Source organism: Octopus bimaculoides, chromosome 3 (genome assembly GCF_001194135.2).
Source record: "Octopus bimaculoides isolate UCB-OBI-ISO-001 chromosome 3, ASM119413v2, whole genome shotgun sequence".
In the NCBI taxonomy this organism is placed as follows: domain Eukaryota; kingdom Metazoa; phylum Mollusca; class Cephalopoda; order Octopoda; family Octopodidae; genus Octopus; species Octopus bimaculoides.
In genome coordinates, this window is record NC_068983.1 from 157,375,153 (window position 1) to 157,399,573 (window position 24,421).

The 24,421-nt window shown below is 32.8% G+C and overlaps 1 protein-coding gene across 1 annotated transcript in view; it reads left to right on the top strand.

Annotated features, from left to right (window-relative positions):
* Positions 1–24,421, top strand: part of LOC106883942 (cytoplasmic dynein 1 heavy chain 1) — a 106,810-nt gene that overhangs the window by 29,088 nt on the left and 53,301 nt on the right. The window contains exons 22-42 of the mRNA XM_014935093.2: positions 136–139; positions 1,000–1,110; positions 2,013–2,132; positions 3,497–3,736; positions 4,818–4,941; positions 5,090–5,235; positions 6,784–6,894; positions 7,341–7,550; positions 10,294–10,440; positions 10,666–10,832; positions 12,480–12,653; positions 12,857–13,022; positions 14,110–14,295; positions 14,873–15,073; positions 15,177–15,459; positions 16,987–17,087; positions 17,802–17,961; positions 18,452–18,692; positions 20,532–20,715; positions 22,235–22,447; positions 23,396–23,548. Coding sequence (XP_014790579.2) covers positions 136–139; positions 1,000–1,110; positions 2,013–2,132; positions 3,497–3,736; positions 4,818–4,941; positions 5,090–5,235; positions 6,784–6,894; positions 7,341–7,550; positions 10,294–10,440; positions 10,666–10,832; positions 12,480–12,653; positions 12,857–13,022; positions 14,110–14,295; positions 14,873–15,073; positions 15,177–15,459; positions 16,987–17,087; positions 17,802–17,961; positions 18,452–18,692; positions 20,532–20,715; positions 22,235–22,447; positions 23,396–23,548 — 3,442 coding nt within the window. The remainder of the gene's footprint in view (positions 1–135; positions 140–999; positions 1,111–2,012; positions 2,133–3,496; positions 3,737–4,817; positions 4,942–5,089; positions 5,236–6,783; positions 6,895–7,340; positions 7,551–10,293; positions 10,441–10,665; positions 10,833–12,479; positions 12,654–12,856; positions 13,023–14,109; positions 14,296–14,872; positions 15,074–15,176; positions 15,460–16,986; positions 17,088–17,801; positions 17,962–18,451; positions 18,693–20,531; positions 20,716–22,234; positions 22,448–23,395; positions 23,549–24,421) is intronic.

Consider the following 24,421-nt stretch of genomic DNA (forward strand, 5'->3'; position numbering starts at 1 on the left):
TAGGCAGTTTCAAATTTTAGTGTCATATTTAAAACTTTTCTGTTTTGATGATTAGGATGCAGAATGATGGATGTGGGTGCTAATATATAAAAATAAAATGTTTACAGTTTCTTTTTCCATTTCAATACTTGAAAGACAGGTAAGAATATCTAGCTGTAGAATTATGACTAAAACAGGAAATGTATGCTACAACACTGGCAACTTGTCTAAGATGGCATTAACTCCAATGACACAAGGTTTAGGGAACTCTTTATTGGTCCAATCCTCCCACGATATATATATATATATATATATATATATATATATATAAAACCAATATTAGACTGATTGAATACATAATCAAATGAAACAAAATCTGTCAAAACTAATTTTATTATAATCAGTATTATATTTTTATATGTCATTTTTGATATAAAAGTTTACAAGGGATTTGTTCATGAAATTAACAGTTAATAAAACTGATGGGTTACTTACCAAATATAGCTATATTCATATTTGTATGTCTAGAAAATAGAAACTTTACTGCTACTTTGTCCTCTCTATTAGTATATCAATTCTGGTCTTTAAATTTTCAGTTGTTTTTACGTTGAACATCATTTTTGTTTTTGCTGAAATCCAGTTGGTTGACTTTATTATGATTAAAGAAACATTCTCTGATATCTGAATGAATGAAAGAGGAAATGAAGTGGGTTGAAGACTATTATACCATAAGATTAGCTAGAAGTAAAAGTATCTCTAAATAGAATGAGGAATAGATTACATAATGACAATGACTTGAAGGGAAATGCATGATGGAAGCAGTTGAGAAAACTGCATCTTTGACAACATATTCTAGATTTGTGTACAAAACATAGTTGTGCAATATTGTCTTGCTTGCTTTTATCAAACACAGGCTGTGATTTAAAAGATGGTCTATGAGCCAATGACAATGTATTGTCAAAACTCTCAAAAACATTCCTTTAGTAATTTTAAGATTTGCATTGTTTGCTTGTTTTCTAGGTTCAGTCTAAAGTGACATTGAAATACGATTCTTGGCACAAAGAAGTTCTTAGCAAGTTTGGAACACTTCTCAGTAATGAAATGAAGGACTTCCATTCTTCAGTATCCAAGGTAAGTCAATAAATTTATTCATATTTATTAAATTGTCTTTTTTGGTATATTCTAAATATTTCAAAAGAATGAAGATAGTCATTTAATGTTAGTTTTCCATACTGCCATAATGAATGAATATTAACCACTGCTAATAAATTATGTAAATTACTAAATGTTATAAAAATGAAAGAGTCAAAAGTTAATTCAAGTGTTTTGTGATTAGATAGATGTAGGAAGTAAAATATTTTAAGATCTAGACATTGGAAGTAGGAGTAAATGCTGAGAATATGATGGCATTCATAGCTACTTGCATATTTTGAAAGTATTGTTTTTAACTAGTAAAGCTATACTGTTGCTAATTGCTACACATTTGATTGTATATTTGTCAGTAAGAAAACTAAATATAGATGAATGATTTCAGACAATTGCTCATAGTTGTATATGAATCAGAACTGACGTTGAACTTCGTAAAAAATTTAATGTACTGGCAATATATTGAAAAAGTTCTGTGCTTAAAGCATTCTTCTCTTTAAGTCAGTTATAGTAGTTCTTCACCTGATTCAATTTGTGAAGATGTGAACTGACTTTTAGTCTGAATTTTATGTCAGATCATCTACAAAGAAATTCTAAGTTTGACTCTTAAAAATATTTTTCTAGCATTAATGCAAAATTTAATTTTCATTTGTTGAAAGAGAAGATAAAGACTCGTGTAACAAATTTTAACTTCTATGTTGAAGTCTTGACTTTTTTATTCTTTGAAAAATTTAACCTAAATATATAACTTAGTAAATTCAAATGCACATGCAATACAGCTATTTCTGGACAGGTTTTATAAGTGGTTGCATGCTTGTTATTTATATTTAGTGTGTGCTTAATGATTTGACTTGTTAATAAATAAACTGTTTGAATTATTATTTTAGTCTCGAACTGAACTTGAACAGCAATCCATTGATACAGCCAATACCTCTGAAGCTGTTGGTTTGATAACTCATGTACAATCTCTGAAAAGGAAAATGAAGTCTTGGGAAAAACAAGTTGCAGTAAGTACTAATATATCATTTGTTAATACATGGTATTAGAATATGAAAATATTAATGAATAATTTCATATTCTAGTAATTATGAAATAGTAATTTTGATTTGTCAGAAGGTTTAAATATTTTGACATTTGAAGTTGAGTAAAAAATGGCTTTAGTTTTATTTTAAAATATGAAATTCAAGATCTTAGTAATCTAGTTGTGAGTCTATATCAGTCTAATCTAATGGAATTAAAAAATGTATTCAAAATTATAGTAAAGTCAGTGTTTTAAGCCAACTTAAATTGAACATTGGTGGTAAAAAGTAGTTGAGGGAATCTTGGTATGCAAGAAGGGGTTAAAGAGGTTGTGGGTGTGGTTTATGGGTGAGAGGCACGGTTTCAAAGATAAGAGTCTAAAGTATTTAGAGATAAAGCGGCCAGCAATATTATATTTAAGATTTTGGGTAGGAAGTAGATGGTTTGTGGTGTTTGAATAAGGCTGGTGTATGTGCGAGGGGAAAAGGAGGAATTGTTTTGATGTACAGAAGTAGACAAGTTGTTGGTTGTAATGTGCATGTTTATTAGGAATTTTGAGGTAGAAGAGGCACTTTACTGAGTTGCCAGATGAACTCCAACTGTGCCACTGTTGGTTAGCTTGAAATGCAGATTGACACTTGTTTCATTAGCCTTACTTCAGTGTTAAACTGTTATATTGACAACTGTATTGGTGCAACTTGTTTTACCTATAAGCAGCACACCTGCATTCTCTCTTTAATTAACTCTTTCTACTCTGCTTTGGATTTCACTTCTCCATCTTACACATTTTCTGTTTTTTACAAATCTGTTTTTATCCACATTTATTTTTTACGCATCTGTTTTTTACAAATCTATTTACTCCTACCTCACTTTCTCTTTACTCGAACCAAGTCAACCATCCCCTACAATTCCTCCATTTCTGGTACTTTTGTAATCAAGACTGATTTTGAGGCTGTCCTAAATGCTCCACTTCTTGCTGACATGGACCGGTCTTCAACCCTTAACTATTGAGTGCACCTCTGTTCTTCTGCATAACCACTAACAATTTCTTTCCTCTCATCTTTCACTCCATCATCCAACTTCTCCAGTATGTAATCCTCTACAATTTCCATTTTTCTAATCTGATACAGCTATTCCTCTCATCTTTACAGAATCCCCTTTCCTATCATTTAAACATATTTTCGAGCCATTCACTTAAAATTTATTAAATAACTTTTTTATATATTGAGTTCAAGTTTTGCAATGTATTGCCTCTTGGTGAAACAGATTTTATATAAAATTTCTGTTTCACGAAGAGGTAACAGATTATATATGTATACACACACACAAATAAAACTTCTTTCTATACTAGATGTATAAAGAAGGACAGCGTATTCTTGAACGTCAACGCTTCCAATTTCCTCAAGCCTGGCTTTATAGTGACAACATTGAAGGTGAATGGAGTGCATTCACTGACATCATTAAACGAAAAGACTTTTCTATCCAAACTCAAGTTGCAAGTCTGCAGATGAAGATTGTATCAGAAGACAAAGTTGTAGAAAACAAAACTTCTGATTTGATGACTGACTGGGAGAAGGAGAAGCCAGTAGAAGTAAGTTCTTTTCCTTTGTAATTTTTTGAATTGCTACATTTAAAATATTAATTCAAACAAAATACAATTCTGAGCAATGCAACTAGTTTAGCTTTTATGAGTTTGAGTTTTGTGTGGCATATAAGATGGGAGCTATTGATTGACAAGGTCAGATTTCTTTGTTTTCTTATTTTCACCTTACTGCTTATAATTCTTTATATTTGTGGGCTGTTAAAAATTTTTACTAACAGTATGAGAAAATGTTTTTACATTTAGCTGTAGTAGTCTAGTAAAGTGCAAACTACTTTCAAATTAATTAGCAGAGAATAAGGTTGCTTTTATGAGGAATGATGGATAACTTGAATATGAATTTAGAGAAAAGAGTACAGCAAGTAATGGGTATGCTAAAATCTGCATGTCACAGAATACCAGTCTATACCAAAATAAGGTTCTGTTACATTGGATTGATCAGATGTGGTATATAAGGCAGGGTCCTGGTACATCAGTGACACTATTTCTAGACATTTTCACCTTTTCACAGAGCAATTAGAATTTTAGGTATCAGATGGCAAAACTATAAGAAATATATGTGTGTATTTAAATGTCTGGTAAATGTCTGTGTGTATATGTAATTATAATAAATCAAAAGTTTTTACCTTAGTGAGTAGATGAGTGAACAATGTGCTGTGTGATAATTCAATTATTGTGTTTTTTATAAGTTTGAAGGTCGTCTGAAAAGGTGATGTTAACTCTTCCAGTGAAGAAATGCCAGTTTTTCATTGGTGGCAAAATTAACAATTAGTAACAGAATATAATGCAACCACATTATGAAGTAATGTAGTTTAGGACAAAAGGAAATGTGAGAGATGGAACACTGACCATGAGCCAATTACCTTAACCTGAGATAATTGTTACAGTATCAAGGAATGGGGTGTTTTACTATTGAGAGGGAATGAAAGCAAACAATAGGAAATTTATATATGGAATCATCTAACAAATATACGAATTTTCAGCTTGGGACTTTGAAGTATTTCATAATTTTCTTGAAAAAGTAAATGCAAGCATCATTTTAATTTGACTGTCATTTTTATATTATTTTTAGGGTGATATGAGACCAGATGAAGCCTTAAAAGCTCTCACCATATTTGAAGGCAAATTCACTCGTTTGAAAGATGAAAGAGATAATGTTTCTCGTGCCAAAGAAGCCTTAGAACTTGCAGAACCAGGTGGTATATCTAAATTTATACTTTTTCATTCTAAAATTTTGAATTTATTTTGGTATATTGCATACAAACAAATGATGCATATTGAGATTCAATTTGATGCTAAATTAGTGTAACGAGAATTTTTAATTGAAATGGTTTCTAATTTAAGGCCACGAAACTTTGAGTGATGAGAAAATGCGAGTGGCTTTTGAAGAAATGCAAGATTTGAAAGGTGTCTGGACAGAACTATCAAAAATATGGGAGCAAATTGATGATCTCAAAGATAAACCGTGGCTTTCTGTTGCTCCTAGGAAGGTTAGTGAAATTTTAATTTTTAATGTTCAGTTGTTACAATTAATTGCCTATATATACATATAAATATAGGCAATTAATATACTGTAATTATGCCGAATACTTGAGAAAGTCACAAATAGATGTGAGATTGGTAGGAATATGAAAAATGCTACTCTCCTCCTCCAAAGTTAGGATCTGCTGATGGGATGGCAGGTGCAATAAATGTGATGTTTATATTTATAAATGCTATTTTATGTCCTTGATCGTAATTTAATGGGGGTTTTTTTGGGGGGGTTTAATAGTCGTTTTATCAAATGAAATAATGAATGTGGGTGCATTATTTGAATACATAAATGAAACCAGTGATAACAAACTCAATAACCCAATCAAATTATCTTCCTCATACTAGGATAGTGTGTTGCTAATACAGAAACAAACTGCAGAATGTTTTAATATATTGTCATTTTAAATGTGTGCATGGCTCTATAGTTGTTCTCTTTGCGACTACATGGCTTTGGGTTTGGTCCCACTGAGCAGCACTTTAAGTGTCTTCTATAGCCTTGGGTAGACCAATGTTTGTGAATGGATTTGGTAGATGGGAACTGCAGGAAACCTCATTGTGAGTGTATTATGTATGAATGTTGACATTCCATGTTTATCATTGTTCAAGTGAGTCGTTGGCGTTAGGAAGGGCATCCAGCTGTAGAAACTCTGCCAAATCAGACTGGAGCCTGGTGTTGCCATCCGGTTTCACCAGTCCTTAGTCAAATCGTCCAACCCATGCTAGCATGGAAAGCGGACGTTAAACGATGATGATGATGAAGTGAAATAGTGATATTTACATTCTTTACTGACATTATGATCAGTTGCTTTGCACTTTGGAAAACCTCTGGGATAAAAGCCCCTTACTTGATTAGACAGGTAACAGTTGGTACATGCAGCTTCAAGCAACACCCTATTTAACCCAGGCTGTCATGGAAAATGGATATTAAACAAATATATTGGTAAAATATGAAGATAGCGTTTGTATTTTTAATTATACAATATTTTGATCAGTATGTTCTTTCAATTCACTGTTGAAAATATGTTGATCAAAATGTTGCACAAATAAAAATACAAATGACACCTTAATTTTCTAACTCAAGGTAGCTATTGATATTACTGAAATAAATGGTAAAATGCTTGAAATATAAAGCTTATAGAATTGGCAATCACATGTTTATGGAAAACAGCATTTAGAAATACAGATTATTATAATATAGATAGGTTGTCTAAAAGCATAGAATGCAGCATTTACTAAAATTGTTGATTAGACACATGGAGTAATGAATATGTAATTTATGTATACTACACACAGAATAGAATTCACATTGAACACAAAAAACATTTAAATATAATTATTTAAAATATAAGACATCTGAATTTATTTTCTGGCATTTATTCCTTCAGTTTAAGTAAATTTGATTAAAACCACAATGATCATGGTTATTGGAAAATATCTATGTAACTTGCTTTGACAGATGTTTTTTTTTTTTTTATCTATTAAGCTCATAAAATATTTTATTTCAGCTTCGTCAAAGTTTGGATGGACTCTTAAACCAACTAAAAGAACTGCCAGCACGTCTGCGGGCTTATGCATCATATGAACATGTGAAAAAATTGTTGCAAAATTATGCTAAAGTAAGTTTGAATATTGTTTTATCCTAAAAACCTCTTTTTTAAGCACTTTTTTTTTTTTTTTTGAATTCTAATTACACTTGCATATAGTCAATATTATTGGAAGTGGACTTTTTTTTTTACCACTAGGAGCTTTCTTTATGGATTCTTGTTTAATAATGTGGGATCATAATAAATATAAATACACTTAAAACATATTTAGCTTTACAGTAGGATGGTGATTTTTGGAACTAAAATCCAAATTATTCTCAAGAGTTTTAACTCTGCTCTCTGGATTTCAAGATGAAGTGTAGTTGATTCCTTGGTTTGCAATTTGTAGCTTACACTTTCAAGCAAATGATCTTTACTGTACATTCACTGGAACATTTTATGCTTGCTAGAAGTAATTTTTATATTTTGAAAATTTATTGTTAAAGTCAAATAAAATTTCTATCTTTGTTCTTTTTCAGGTCAACGTACTCGTTGTGGAACTGAAATCTGAGGCTCTAAAAGAGCGCCACTGGAAACAACTAACACGTAGTTTGGGGGTCAGCTGGATGTTATCTGAGCTAACATTAGGCCACGTTTGGGATGTTGATTTGATGAAAAATGAAGCTATTGTACGTGATATTATTAGTGTAGCTCAAGGTGAAATGGCTTTGGAAGAATTTTTGAAACAAGTGAGTATTATATATATTTTTGGTCTTTGAGAGACAGAAATTACCATTAAAACCACAGTTAAAGTGTTTGATAAATATATTCTGTCTTGGAAAGGGCTGGCAATGTTGTGTAAGCTTAGCAATTATTTTGTTTTTTGAAAAGATCAAGCCCTGATAGAGGTTGTTAGTGTGTCGTGACAGTTGGTGGAATAAAGGGCAGTTACTTCAGTGTTATTTTACACAAACCGATCATATTTGAATTGTATATGGTTTGTATTTGTGTATAGTTTGACACTTTTTGGAAGAGTTTTTGCATTCACTTTCCATCCTGATATAGGTTGGATGAGACATTTGTGCAGTATTTTATGCACAGCTGTCCTTAATGCCAGCTCTTGGTTGTTTTTCAGAAAAAAGGTATTTTCATTTCTCCGGTCTTCACATGAAATCGGCTAAACCATCAAGCTATGAAAAAGTTGGGATCTTTTCTGTTTGGTTGCCACTTTTCAGTTTCTTTAACTTTTGTTCCAATTAATTTCATATTGGGTCTATTGGTGTAGTTTTGTATGATAATCATTGACATGAAATTCATTTTCGCCATAAATCAGAGTCAATAGCTTTTAAAGTTTGCAAATTTTGGGTAATTTTAGCCAGTCAAAAGCCATAGACATATCGCTGTTACCAAACTGCTTACCCACATGGTCAATTTTCGCTTATTAAATGCTTAAAACACAAGGCATGAGTTAATTGTAAGATCTGCTAAAAATAACAGCTAAATAGGCCTTAAATCATGCACCAAAACTTTTTTCCATTTTGGTTTTTGCATAATTGTATAAATTCACATGTGTAGAATACAAGTTTGCAAAAGTTTCCTAAAAATTCCCCAAACTAAAAAAGTTAAGAGGTGTAATATGGCATGCATAAAGCAGAATTCCACCAGTATTTCATTTGATTGTTTGACAACATTCTGTCATGCACAAAATGACAGCTTCCAAATTTTGTTTTCTGACTGGATAAAAACTATCAAACTTTAAATCTCTGTAACGTTTTTTTTAAAAATTTTCTGTAAAAAGTTAAATAAAGGTGGTGCTCCAGCATGGCCACAGTCAAATGACTGAAACAAGTAAAGGAATATCTCCTGAGATTCAGCATGGAAAATTACATCAATATACCAAATTAAAAAATTTTCACTAAACTTCAAAATTTCCATAGGTGCAGCCAAACAGAAAATATCAGAAAGTTGTTTATAGATGTAAGCACATACACCGTTATGGATATGTGAAGATTAACATAAATGAACACTTGCATGCATGCAATCGTACTCGTGCATCTGCACCCAAGCACACATAAACATGATGGGCTTCCATACAATTTGTTAACCAGATTCTACTAAAATGCATTGTTTGACCTGAAGCTATAGTAGAAGACATTTGTTCTGGGTACCATGTAGTGAGAGAGAAAACAAAACTTCTCAAACATACAGCCATGCCTGTCCCTATAGATTTAAAAGTTGTAAAAAGTAAACTTATGTATTTAGTGTGTGTATAAATAAAATTATGTTGAGGAAAGCACACTTCAACAAAACATGCATTCTCTGATAAATGAATTGTTACATACAGATGACAAGCATTCCCCCCCCCCTCCTTTTAACATCTATTTTTCTATGTTCACATGGGTTGGATGAAATTTCTTGAGACAAATTTTGTAAGGCTAGATGTCCTTCCTGTCACCAACCCTCACCTGTTTCCAAGCAAGGTAATATTTCCCCATGACTGAACATGTTTTCATGGAAATTTGGAAATGGACACTTCTTGTATAACAGTGATGCTTGTTTACAACCATCATATGATGTCAAGACACGCACATCTGAATATACATATAAAATGAGATTATTTCAGTTTCTGTCTGCCAGAACCACTCACAAAGCATTAGTTGGGTCAGGGCTGTGATAGAAGATTCTTGTTCAGGGTGCTACATAATGGGACTGAACTCTAATCCATGTGATTGGGAAGTGATTCAGATAAATACACTGTTAAAAACTTATGCATACTTACTCAGATAAAGGCAGCCACAAACTCGTAATATGCACACAGCCAGTTAAGATTATGATTTAAAAAGAAAACAATCCTCTCCTTTTCCCTCCCTCTCATCTTGGTACTCTTGCCTTCTACTCAACCATTCTCTCATTTTAAATATTTTTATTGCCATTCAACCTGTTCCTCTCTACTACCACATTTTTGTTAGCTTTCCTTCCCAGAACTTCTTTTTTAATTAACATCTCTTCCTTTCTACCACTACTCATCCTTTTCTCTCTCTTGTATTTTTTCCCTAAATGTTTTATTCTGCCTGCAATTCCCAACACTATTAAGTCTATATCTTCACAACAGTGAAGTAATTTCCTTCCCTCCCTTTTTTGATTTTTTTCAAAAGAAAATCAACTTTCACTTCCTACATGTTGATTTGTGCAAGTTGGCCCCTCTCACACACTCATTGAATTATTTTAATTATACAGAATTAATGAATTAGTTTAGAATAAAGTTACTTAGACACAAAGTGAGATTTGCTCCATTAGATCTTAATTTCTTAATTATTTTGTTTTTATTGGTATTTCATATATTTTTGTTTTCTATCTCTTTTACCTCTGTCAACTAACATGATTGTAGTTTCACTCCATAATCATTTAGTTGATTATTTTATCAGAGCTAGATAAACATGGAAATATCACATTGTGATAAGCAAAGTTTGAAATTAAAATTTTATTTTTTAGGTGAGTGAAATTTGGCGCAGCTATGAACTGGAGTTAATTAGCTACCAAAACAAATGTCGCTTAATCCGTGGCTGGGATGATTTGTTTACCAAAGTAAAAGAGCATATTAATAGCGTCACTGCTATGAAGCTTTCCCCTTACTTTAAAGTAAGTAGACTTTCTTATAATTTTCAATTTTATTCAGATGTTTCTTGAGTAATTTGACATTGATCTTTCAGGAAATTATATACAGCTTTTTATTTGGTTTATCTAGGGAAATCCATTTTTTATTACTCAAATTGATATTTGCATTTGTTTAATTTTTGTTTTAAAATATTTTATTATTGCTTGAAATTTTATTTAAAAAAAAAATATATATATATACTTATGCAGCAATTTGAAGAAGATGCACTGTCATGGGAAGATAAACTAAACCGTATCAATGCCCTTTTTGATGTATGGATTGATGTCCAGAGGCGCTGGGTTTATCTGGAAGGTATTTTTACTGGCAGTGCTGACATCAAACATTTGTTGCCTGTGGAAACTACTAGATTTCAGGGGTAAGTATAATCTAGGTATAATCTTAGGTAATTTGTGTTATCTAATTTAAGGTTATGTTCATTTTCCTAACCCTCAAATCTTCCAATCTATAGTGCATACCTTAAAGTTCCATGAAGCAACATAGGATTTAAACAGCAATTAATAAAAGCTGACCCACAAACTCTTGAAGTCTATATAATTGGACATGTATAATTTATGTATTAATATTTTGAACATATTCTTATATTTGTTTTAATGGACTTGAGTTATTATGTCAGCTTTGTTTTAGCTTGTCTGTATACAGCACTTAAATCCTGATTCATCATTTCATGTTTAAACCAGCTGAATAAATCCTATCATTCAATTATTTATTTAACTGACCTTTCCAGTCATGCTGAATTAGTATTTGTGTCCTCATCAAGTAAGAAAGTATGGATGTAGTTATTGGAAAGTTTGGCTGAGCAACATATTTTTAAAAATAAAATTTGATAATCAAGGGCTAAGTTATGTAAATAAATTAATGATGCAATTTAAATGTCTATTTAGTTACAGTACCATTTTGATCAGAGATATCTTTTAATCACTTGTAATTAGTTTTCTATTTGTTCATCGTGGCAATACTATAGTTGACATTATTTTCTTATGCCAAACATTTATATCAGTTGTAGATAACGAGGGGACAGAATTTTAACTGTAATTTTCATTTTCCATTCTAGATTTTGAGATGTTTCTTTTGAATGGTCTGCGACCAAGGTCTTAAGTAACACAGTTATAGATACTTACATATGTTACACTTTAGGCACAAGTAGATGTAGAAAAAAATATAGTTCTATTCATTCATGTCAACATTTTGCATCAAGATACAGTTGTTACTTATGTCCATGTTGAAGAGGGTGAAATCAAAGTATATTATTAGTAGTTTTTCAGTATCAAAATCAGAAGTTACTTCGTCAGGAAATGTAAAACATTAGAAAACATTTTACTGAACTCTATATTTTGTCTATTAAAAATGTTTTTTTTTTAACTAGTGAAGCTCTTTCAATTTTATTAGTTAGCCATATCTTATTCCCTACTTTTCTTTTTCTGATTATTTTTTTTTCTAGATTTGAAAAATGATTTTTTTTTCAAATATATTCATAGAAATAATTAAATTTTTATATATTACCAAAATTGGCTTAAATGTAATATTAGTTATACCATTGAAATTAAGTTTTAAAACAGCTTTTAAGATTTTGTAAATTTTGTTTCTATATTGTACTGTTTTGTTTATTGGCATTTGTGTGTGTGTGTGTGTGTGTGTGTGTGTGTGTGTGTGTGTGTGTGTGTGTGTGTGTGTGTGTGTGTGTGTGTGTGTGTGTGTGTGTAATAAAATTGCTGGGTGGTCAGAGGAAGCTATAGGATTGTTTACCAAATAATTGTAATGAAAGTGTGGAGCAGAAAGTGATGTCTGGGGAAGAATTATTGTAGTTTGTGTTGTGAGGTGTGTGTGTGTTGGCATGGGATTTAGGATGTAAAGAGAATTTAGTCTTGTTGCTATCATGTTACTGCTTGTGTTAGCTGTACTATTTGTAAACCAGACTGTTTTGTGTATTTGTACTATGACAATCATCATTATTTAATGTCTGTTTTCCTTTGTAAAATATAATTGAGAAAAATAATTTTTTCAGAGTGAGTACAGAGTTTCTTGGTTTGATGAAAAAAGTAACCAAATCTCCATTGGTGATGGATATTGTCAATATCCCTAATGTACAACGGCAATTAGAAAGGCTAGCCGACTTACTTGGAAAGATTCAGAAAGCATTAGGTGAATACCTGGAACGAGAGAGAGCTTCTTTCCCACGGTAATTATATTTTGCTTACTCTTTGTTGAAATTAAATATAAGACTCGCATGAATTTTGTAAAAAGTTGATTTCATCTCGTGTCATTCTTGGTCTTCCTCTTCATAAATTCCTTCAAAATGAATTGAAACAATAGACTGCATGTACATCATTAAAAATATGGGAATGAAAGGGTTAATGTAAAATTTTAAATTTCAATTTTCAGTTTCTATTTTGTTGGAGATGAAGATTTATTGGAGATTATTGGCAACAGTAAAAATGTTACACGCTTACAAAAGCATTTCAAGAAAATGTTTGCTGGTGTTGCTAGCATCATACTCAATAATGACAATACAATTGTAACAGGTCTTACTTCAAAAGAAGGAGAAGAGGTAAAGCTATTTTTTTTTACTCATTTCTAAATGCCATGTTTTCTTAATATTTCTTTTTGAATCAAGAATTCTTCTATTTAGTTTTGAAGTTATTTAGGAATGTATATAGAAATGCTAATTATGAAGTTCAGTTCTTTAGAGTGCATATGGTACTTGTAAGTTTTCTGGGGGATTTAAGTGTTTGTTTGTTTGTCCATGGACAAGATATCTCAAGAACCGCTGGATGGATTTGGATGAAACTTTCAGGGATGTTTAACCTTGTGACTGGCATGAACTGATTAGATTTTGGGATTGATCTGGTACTGGAAATTTATCCTTGACAATTTTTAGTTTTAACAATTATGAATATATCACTCCTGTTTAAAACCTCTTACTTGATAATTACATTTCTAGCTCTGCCTGAAGAAAGCTTTACTTCTTGGATTCATGTTTTTGTGTGCTACGGTGTTGTTAAACCTCTGTGAACAGCACTGTATGCAGGTCCTTTCTGTTTTCTTTCACACACAGCTAAGTTTTTCGCTATAGACCTTAATGGTTGTAAAGACACTATATCAGTGGATAGACTAAAAAAAAGGCCTTCATAGAGAAAACTGTCCCTGTTCCCACTACAGACAACACACACGCAGCATTACAAACATGATCTGCACACCCACCTTCACATTCCATGACTACCATTGAGATCGATCAGGTACCGGACAAGGATTATGGATTATTTTTCTAGTTTGTTTTATTCAATTTTTGAGAGTGGTCAGGTTCATTTTTAGTACTCTTGTTTGTGAGAGCAGTCGAGTTTATTTCAGATATTCTCATTTTAAAAATCATCTCTTGCTAATCGTTGAGTCTTTAGATTTTTGTCAACTCCATTTCCTCCGGTATCGTTTTATGGTTGTCCATATTTTTTTTTCCCTCCCCCCACTTAATGAGCATTTGAAATTTTAGATATAAATATATTGAGTATTATTTGAGCATAAACGTTTTCTTTTGCTGAAATCATACCAGGTTTTCTCATTTTGCTATAGATTTTTTTTTTCTCTTTACAAAATGTATTATTCAAGATTACTAATCAGTAAATGAATTTATTTTGCAGATAATATTCTCAAATCCTGTATCAATTGCTCAGCATCCCAAGATCAATGACTGGCTCACTTTGGTTGAGAAAGAAATGCGTGTAACTCTTGCTAATCTTCTAGCAAATGCTGTCCAACACATTTATTCTTTAAGATCTGAACAGATTGATTCTGCTAAATACTTAGAGTGGGTCGATAAATATCAGGTGAGATCATTTTATCATCATTTTCATATAATATCCACTTTTCCATGCTTACATATCGCCAATCCTCACTTGCTACCAAGCAAGGTAATACTTGCCTGTGACCAGACATGTTTTTCATGTGTGATTGGAAGCAAGTGACATCACTTGTATTATGCTGATGCTCATTTACAACCATCATTTGATACTAAGACAAAGACATACACACATGCATGCATGCACGTGCACACACACACACACACACACACACACACACACACACACACAGTTTCTGTGTATCAAATCCTTTTGCAAGCCTTTGGTTGGCTCAGGTCTGTAGTAAAGACAATTCCTTGAGATGTTTTACAAAGGGACTGAACCGAAAACGATATGGTTAAGAAACAAGCTTATATTTCTTAAGTGTTTACACAAAATATTTCTCTGCAATCAGTTGCAGAGAGGACTTGAAAAGTTAGTGGGCACTAATCATTTTTTCCCCCTTGAATAAAATCATAATTTTGTTAAATGTATAAATTACAACTATTCAATCAAAAGTTATTTAAATCTAAGCAATTTTTAAAATTTATATTTTTTTATGCAGGCCCAGCTAGTTGTTTTAGCATCTCAAATTACTTGGTCTGAAAGTGTTGAGACAGCACTTCATGCTATATCCAACAATGGGAAAAATGACATGAGTCCTTTGAAAAATGTACTGGAGACTGTGCAGTCGACATTAAATGTTCTTGCTGACTCAGTATTATTGGAACAACCTCCTGTTCGACGAAAAAAACTGGAACATTTGGTAAGTTTTTTTCTGTTTCTGTCTTAGTTATTCATTCTGCTATTTTAGAAAATGCAGACAGTTTTGTTCTTACATTTAACATTTTTTATTTTTTTATTTGAAGATTACAGAATTAGTTCATCAACGTGATATCATCAGAAACCTAATCCAAAACCAAATCAATGGGCCAAAGTGCTTTAGCTGGTTATGCCAAATGCGTTTCTATTTTGACCCCAAAAACACCGAAGTGTTGCAACAACTTTCCATTCAAATGGCTAATGCTAAATTCAACTATGGCTTTGAATATTTAGGTGTCCAAGATAAGCTTGTTCAAACTCCACTCACTGATCGTTGTTATTTAACAATGACTCAGGCCTTAGAAGCACGTCTTGGAGGATCTCCATTTGGTAAGAGAATTTTTGACACTGTTCTTTAGTAGGTTTGTTTTATTTTGTGTTAGACTTTAAGGAAATTTCTATCTAGTTTCAATAATTAATTGAACTGGCTTTATAATTGTATTACTGCTTAAATATTTTAAGAACATAAAATAGTCAAACTTAATGCTACAGATGTTAAAAATAGGAGACCTGAAAGAGTTGAATGTTGCATTGTAATTGATAATTTTCCAATACTAAACCTAGCCAACAGTATATTTCTTGTTCAGTGCACAGATGGATGCCTTAGTCTATAGATACTTAAAATACATAACAAAAAGTGCACACTATCAAATGGATCATAAATAAATGTCTCATTCACTGACCAAGTTTACTACTATACAGCATCATACTTTCATACATTCCTCATGGCTATATGAATAACGTATGAAAGAGGAATGAATGCAGAGAAAAACAGTGACTCTTTCAACATCAGTAGTCTTTATGCTCTTGTCTTTAAATCTTCAGCTCTCTCCCTCCCTTCATGCTCTGCTTGATATAACATAGCAACACTTCAGTACCTCTTCTATTGAGCCATCAATGCATTCTTTAGTCTTTTGTCTGTGGTGTTTTATTGTACCATTTTTGTATAATTGGTACAGCCATTGTTCAGGTTCATTGTCAGACTTCTGCCTTATCTTTTCCTGCTTCCAGTATTTACTCTGCTTGTGGTCATGCTTTTTTCCCCTACAATAATGCTTCCCTCATGGAATAAGGTGAAAAATACTTGGAAGACATTAACTTGTATCTTAAACTTCTCAATGCAATGCACTCTTGCTGCTGACTGCATTTTTCACTGTGGTAGATTGTTTGAACTGTTCTGTAAGACATTTAGCTTTCTTAATGTTAACCAGTTTATTGAGCACGATGGTGGGATATCAAAAGGCTTTCTTTGTATCCAGGAAAGCAAAGTAGTTATGATTCTCAACCAGACAGCAGTTGAGTAATTATTATGAAGCCTCCATATCTTAATACAAACAAAATGGCGTCTCAAACCCAGTTATCTTTTGTGTTAACTTTCCTGCAGTAGTTTTACTACTGATGCATTTGATCCATCAATGTTAAATTACTGAAATGTGAAATGTGATTTAAAAGGTTATAGGAGCATTGTAGTTGATGTAGATGGATCCTTGTGGTACTTTAGAAATGTAATTTTCTGTTTGGGAAGTCACAGATTCTAGATATGCCATTCTGCTGTGTAGGCTTTGTGGTCTGGAAAATAGTTTGTCTGCTAGTATTTTGTGAATAGCAAGAAATAGTCAACATTTTTACTGTTTATAAGTTGGTGTATGTTGAAATATTTTGCTGAAGTTGCTATTTATTCTTTGTGTGAGGTTGAGTTATATGGCGTTTGGATTCATGTTTTCTATAGGAAAGAAAAATGTGTGGGTTGACGTTAAGGATGAATTCAAACAAGAAACCTCTTCTCTGTTAATTGACTTGATAGAACTAGCAACCAAATCTCTCTTAAACTAATTCATACTGCCTTTTACATTATAGGACCTGCTGGTACTGGTAAAACAGAATCGGTTAAAGCTTTGGGACACCAGTTAGGACGTTTTGTACTTGTCTTTAATTGTGATGAAACATTTGATTTCCAAGTAAGTCACTATCATTTGATTTTTTTTTCTCATTTTTTTTCTCTTTTTTTTCTCTTTTTTTTTGAGAAATCTAAATATCTCACACAATTCCATTTTAAATTTAGTCTAATTTGCAATTTTTAAATGAGTTTTTCTTGTGATTAAGCTATTATTTTAGTTAGGAAACTGATAAAAAAAAATTAGCTTGTGAGACATTTTAAAAAAGTATTTGAGCACTTTTTAAAGGTGTAAACTTTGAGTTTTGCTTAAAAAATAACTTGAAGCTAATTTTAGCAAAAATGTTCACATGTTTTAATTGCTTTATATCGCTTGTATCTTATTGACAGCTAAATTGAAATTTCAAATATTGCTATTTAAAAATTTCCCATTTTTGATCTTGAGTATTCTTATCAGGAGCAAAACTCTTGTCTATAACGACATTTCATCATTTTTATCCCCCTGCTACAATTTCAAAGGAGGACACTATCTCAAGAACAGTTTGTCTGAGGTTGACCTTTTCTTTTATAGAAATTGGAATTGTATTTTAGTATAGTGTAAAGTTTCCTTCATTGATAGTAAGCCATGGTGTGAACTTAAACCTAATTTATATATATATATACATGTCGGTATTAGTTGGATGTGCTAATTACTATATATATGTATATTAATTTGAAGTTAATATTAAAAGGTTAATGTATTTGAATTCTTTTTAATAATAATTTTCTTTTTCAATAGGCCATGGGTCGTATTTTTGTTGGATTGTGTCAAGTTGGTGCTTGGGGATGTTTTGATGAATTCAATCGTCTTGAAGAAAGAATGTTGTCTGCTGTATCCCAACAAATACAAACAATTCAAGAAGCCCTCAAGGAACATTCTATAGTCTCAAAAGGGAAAAGTATGAATACCTAAACTTTTTGAACCTCAAGAACTTTTTATTTAATTGATAATGCTTTCCAATTCATTGTAAGGAAAAAATTGTCAGGCAACTTAACTTTTGTCAAATTAAAATGTTTTATTTACCTTCAGTGAAGTTGAATATGAATAGAAAAAAATGTAAAGCAAAAGATTACAATTTTCTTAAGGTTCACTTAAAACTATTCTAGGGTTCTTTTATATTGTTTTAGATATGATCATTAATATGTACTACTGCTTCTCCAGGTTGACATAGCTTTGTCTTATGCTGTTACTAGCAGGCCAATGAAGGCAGTCCTGGCAGTTGTTAGCTTCTTCTTAGTGGTTTAGTTTGATAAAGACAATCATGAAGAATATTTGTATTGTGTTCTCAGCTTCTTGGCTTCAGGCACTATTTAAAAAAATATAGATATATATATTTAGAATTAAACTTTACTAAAGGTCTTACAATTCTTCTTTCAATTTTATTTCAGACACACAACTTTGTGTTGAGCTTATTGGTAAGCAGGTACATGTCAATCCTGATATGGCTATATTTATTACTATGAATCCTGATTATGCAGGAAGATCTAACTTACCTGATAATTTGAAGAAGCTCTTCCGAAGTTTGGCTATGACCAAACCTGACAGACAACTCATTGCCCAGGTCATGCTCTATTCCCAAGGGTTCCGAATGGCAGAAAAATTGGCAAGCAAAATAGTTCCCTTTTTCATGTAAGTTGGTTTTATTTTTACTTATGTCTTATTGAATTAAAAAGAAAAATTTAGTTGTCCCTAGTGTTTGCTGGCCTTCTTTATCTTGTGGAAGTCAGTGCAGTTTGTGTTAAGCTTGAATTTTTGTGAATTGATGTTTGTCTAACAAAGTAGGAATTACAGAAAGGGGATTGTAGGTCTGGTGTCTGCAAATAGGATTGCCTATTTAAAAGTTTGTTTGGCAATGAACTCCTTATTCCTTCATGCTTATCTGCCATGTTTCTGTAGTTACATGTTCATGTTATCAGAACTTAGTGCTTTACTATTCATGCAACATTATGGCTATTTCTAAGCATTTATATTACCAAATTGTTTTACCCAACCTCATGGTTTCAGGACCAGTCCCATTGTATGGTACCTTGGGCAAGTCTTCTATTATAGCCCTGGGCCAACCAAAGCCTTGTGAGTGGATTTGGTTGATAGTAGCTGAAAAAAGCCCATGTGTGTGTGCATGGGTGTATTTGTGTTTCTGTCTTAACGTTACGCAATAGTTGTAAAATTTTGTTGTGAATAAGTGTTACTGTCATGGCATTCATTTCCAATCTTCCATGACAACATATCCAACCATGGGGAAACAGCTGAGGGATAAATCTGCCTCAACTAATTCCATCTGACCCATGCAAGCAAGGAAAAGTGGGTGTTAAAACGATTATGACAATGGATATATTTGCTATTTCTTAAAACCTTACTTAATGAAGCTCATCATGAAACAAGGAATTACAGAAAGGGGAGTCTTGTTTCAACATATTTATTTTCTGCATGAAAATAGGCCACCGGGACATTAGTAATGAGTATTCATATCATTCCCCACACAGTGCACAGCTTGTTAAACAAGACAATCTTTTTATGTTTTCACATGTGATTTTCACCTGGCATATTAGGGTAAGTGTAAGAGGCCAAATCTGGCTGGTTTGAACATAAAAATGGGAGAATACTTGGGCCTGATATCCCTGGTTTTAATACTAAAGAGTACAATCATGGTACAATCTAAAATGAAGTGCTCAAGAGACTAGCAAACAGTATCATCAGTAGGTATTGCTAAATAAAGGTGGATGACAAATATTTGAAAGTTTTAACAAATTAGGGTTGTCAAAGCCAGTATTGACAACTTTCCTATTGTGTGCAATAATAGCTATTGCAAAGATAGCACCTATTATCCTTACATCAAATTCATGATGACTATTTGCCACTCTTTTAAAGTCCTGCAAGTATTTCTAGCATTACCATCCATATCAAAACACATCTGTGCCAAACAGGATATGTATGCATGTATATAAAGTGAGAAACCCATTTGGAAAAATACAAAGTTGCCGATTGAGTTACTTAGTAACAATCGTCCGTTCGGCTTCTCCTCTTTAATGGAAATCAAAGGGCTAACATAGAGAAGACTTTTTGCTTCTTTAATTGAAAAAGAGAACTTTTCTTTTTTGAACCCTATTAGTCTTGAATAAGTTTGCAACACTTATGAAGCTCACCTCTTTCTTAGTTCAATCAGCATCAGTGTTCATCAGTATTTTACATCTGCTTTTCCATGCTGGTATGGGTTGAATGGTTTTACTGAGGCAGTGTTTTATGGCCAGATGCCTTTCTTGTAATGTCCTCCTCCACCCCTCCAAAGTCCTTTTTGATCTCACTCATGACAATATGATGTACCTATTCTAAAATTGGATTACAGCACTTGTGAAGCTGTCTCTTTCTTGGGTTAATGTAAAATTGAATGACTTATACATATGCAGCCATAAATTAAAATTTACCTTGTCTGAAATGTTTAGCATAGATTTTCTAATGCTTTTCCTTTAGACTTTGTAAAGAACAACTCTCTCCACAATCACATTATGATTTTGGCCTACGTGCCCTGAAAAGTGTGTTGGTCAGTGCAGGAAATGTGAAACGAGAACGTATCATGAAAGTGAAAGATGATCTCAAGAGTAGAGGAGAGGCAGTTGATGAAGGAACAATTGGTGAAAATCTTCCAGAACAAGAGGTAGAGTTCTTTGAATTGATATTTTATATTGCCATACAAGTAATATTTTTATACAGATAGTTCAAATTCTGTATGTATTTTTCAAAGATATTATCGTTAAAGGGTTCCTGGTTTTATCATCTCTTACAATGCTACAATCATTAATAATCTTCTTTCACTGGATAAATGAAATATTACAAATTACAGTTGAAAGAAATCCTGAGCTCTATTTTGGGTACGTTTTCTGTTTTCTGTCATATATTCACAGCTCTTCTGGGTGAGGAATAATGACAGCTGGGGTGGAGTAAACATACTGTTAGTAAGAAATGGTCAAAGTAATTGAGGTGGTTAGGATGTGCAATAGGATAACTAAGAGGAGACTAGTTATAGGCAACTCAGCAGAGATGGTTATCTCCACATATGCCACACAGGTAGGATTAACAGAACAGCTGAAGAACCTTTTGTAGACTATCTTAATGACAATTTGAGAGTGGTCTCATCATGGCTGGCAACTTCAACATTCTGATAAACGCATTGATGGCTTCTTAGTTATCAGGATGATGTAAGGCTCATTCAGCTCTGTGATGCAACTGGTCTAATAGTTTGCAAACTGCACTTTAGAAAACCAGCCAACCACCTCTTCACCTACAGATCTGATGAATATGCAAGTCTGATTACATTCTCACCAGGAAGCAAGGCAGAAGGGCTGTTGTAGATATTAAAACCCTTCCTGTTGAAGAATGCACTATGTAACATAGATTAGTGGCTAATCACTTCAGTCACAGTTAAGCAGATATGAATGACAATATGGAGAAAGAAAATATGGAAACTAAAGGATCCTGTGATTAGGAATAGATTTAAGCAAAATTATAATTTATGCATATGACTATAGGGAGAAAGATTTAGCTAGCTGTGGCATAGATGACAACTGAGAATTTCTACAAAATAACCTGCTTAGTGTTACAGATTTGATGTGGCTGGGGCACAGTCGTAGCCAAGCCAAAATTGCGGTGGGAAGATATGGCTGATAAGGGCTGTAAAAGCTAAGAGGCAGGTTTGGAAAACCTGGAAAGAAGGTGATAATAGGGAGCATTATCAAATAGCTAAAAGGCCTGCTAAGTGACAGGTATGTATGGCTAAGAGTGAGGCAGAAGAGATTTGCATATGCTCTACAATGTCAGAATCACAATTATTGAGAGTTCAGGATTGCAAGACAGCATGAGAGGGAACCAAGATGTCATTGGTGATAAGTGTATTCAAGATGACGATGACATGTTTGCCATTGATTTGGAAGACAAAGTGGTATTGAAGTGCTATTATGAGGAGCTGTGCACCACTATGGTTGGCATTAGGAAGGGCATCCAGCCATAAAAAGTCTACCAAAGTAGACAGTGGAGCATGATGTGGTTGTTGGGCCTGCTGGATTCTGTCAAATTGTCCAATCCATGCCAGCATGGAATATGAACATTAATTGATGACAATAACATAATATTCAATTATTGTTTCATACTTTGTAATGTTTTTTCTTTTTTTCCCCCAGATATTAATTCAAAGTGTGATGGAAACCATGGTACCAAAATTAGTTGCTGAAGATATTCCTTTGCTCTACAGCTTACTGTCTGATGTTTTCCCAGGAGTTTCTTATACTCCTGCTGAAATGAAAGCGCTAAGAGCAGAAGTGCGCAAAGTTTGTCAAGAAATGTTCCTAACTTATGGAGAGGGTGATGAGCAAGGTGTGCAGTGGGTAGAAAAGGTACAGCAATAATTCATAAAATTAAAAACTCTACAACCTTTCTTTTATTCTTTGTATTGTGCTTAATATAAGAAATTGAGCAGTGTATTGAATCTGTATGGAAACTATGCTCAAGCTATATACTTTAAACCTGGTAGCTTCTGCTGTTGATTCATTTTATTTCACTTGAAGGCATACATTTTTTTCTACAAAAGATTAGTTTCAGTAGAGTACAACTAGTGTGTCGTCCTCAGCTTCATCTTTGCTTGAACTTCTAATGGTTGAATTAAGGCGCATTTATTAATAGGATCTTCTATATTTTGCTTCCCAATGAAACATCTAGAAGCTATTTCAAAGTCCTTTTATATCTGGAAGAGAGGACAGAGGTTTGATTCAAAATTCCTGAAGTAAATATGACTAAAAATGAGCATGCTGAAAACCCAACAAAATCATTAAGCACAAAAGTACACAAGTTGCTTAGACAAGTAAAGTCAATGAACTGCTCTGATTGCTTGTGTATTCCGATGCCTGAGGGACCGAATGTGCATGACAATATATAATAGTTGAAGGCCTTGTGCCTAGAGTAAAAAAGAATATATAATAGTTGAATATTATAGAAGTTATTTATGATTGGTATGGAAGAGGAAGTTATTATTCCAGTTGTCCAATCCATGTCAGTGCAGAAAAATAAGCATTAAATCAATTGAAATGATTATTGTTGATAGATGTCTGTCAGTATATTCTTTTTTTTTCAAATAAACTAATTAACTTGTTTATTTCCTTATGGCACTTTATACTTTCATGAAGTATTGAGATAAATAGATTCCAAATTTTTCATTATGTATTTTGAATCCTTTAGAATTCATTCAAAGAAAGGTGACTTTGTGAATTTAATGATATAATTTTCTCCTGGAAACATAATTCAAATACATTTACTTTAAATATTTTTGTATCTTTATTCTGGAATAGGTTTTACAATTGTACCAAATAACTCAGCTACATCATGGTTTGATGATGGTTGGCCCCAGTGGAAGTGGCAAATCTACTGCTTGGAGAGTCCTACTGAAAGCTTTGGAGAGACTTGAAGGAATTGAAGGAGTTTCTTGTGTCATTGATCCAAAGGTGAATCATAATTAATGAATGTTTTTTTATCTGCTTTTGTAATATCTTTTGTAATAGTGCTAGTCTAATGATTACTATTTTATTATGCTGAAACCTGTTGGGCTGTCACTGAAGTTGAGTCAATATAGCTGGATTCACATTTAATTAGTTGGTATCAGAAAAGCCTTTTTAACTGTAAATGTTAGCCTAAAAAGTTCAGACAGATATTTAGATTTTCAGAATCATGTCAATACAGTTAGCATGGTAAATGCTTGAAAGACAAAAGCAAATATCTTGACTTACATCTATTACAAATTTTAACTAAAATCTATAAAATAGATGAACACAGTTATGGAAAACAACATAAAGCCATTGCAGTGAACCATAAACCACTGTTAATAGTATATTTGGAAGCACTAAAATTAAAAAGCTTACTAATATCAAACAGCCACCAGCATCAGCCTCATTTTAACATCCACTTTTCCATGCTTGCATGGTTCAGACAGTTTGAGGCAAATTTTCTATGGACAAATGCCCTTCCTGTTGCCAGCCCTCACCTATTTCTTAAGAAGGTAACATTTTTCCTTGGTTGGACATGTTTGTACAGAATATTTGAAATGAATAACATTGCTTGTATGAGTGACACTCATTTACACTCTCACTCATTCTTGCACTCTCATACTCTCATACACACTCACACTCTCCCTCACATTTACACACTCACACACTCTCCCCCACATCCACACACTCTCACACATACTCTGCCTCACACTTTCACACTCTCTCACACACACTCTCTCTCACACACACTCTCTCTCACACACACTCTCTCTCACACACACTCTCTCTCACACACACTCTCTCTCACACACACTCTCTCTCACACACACTCTC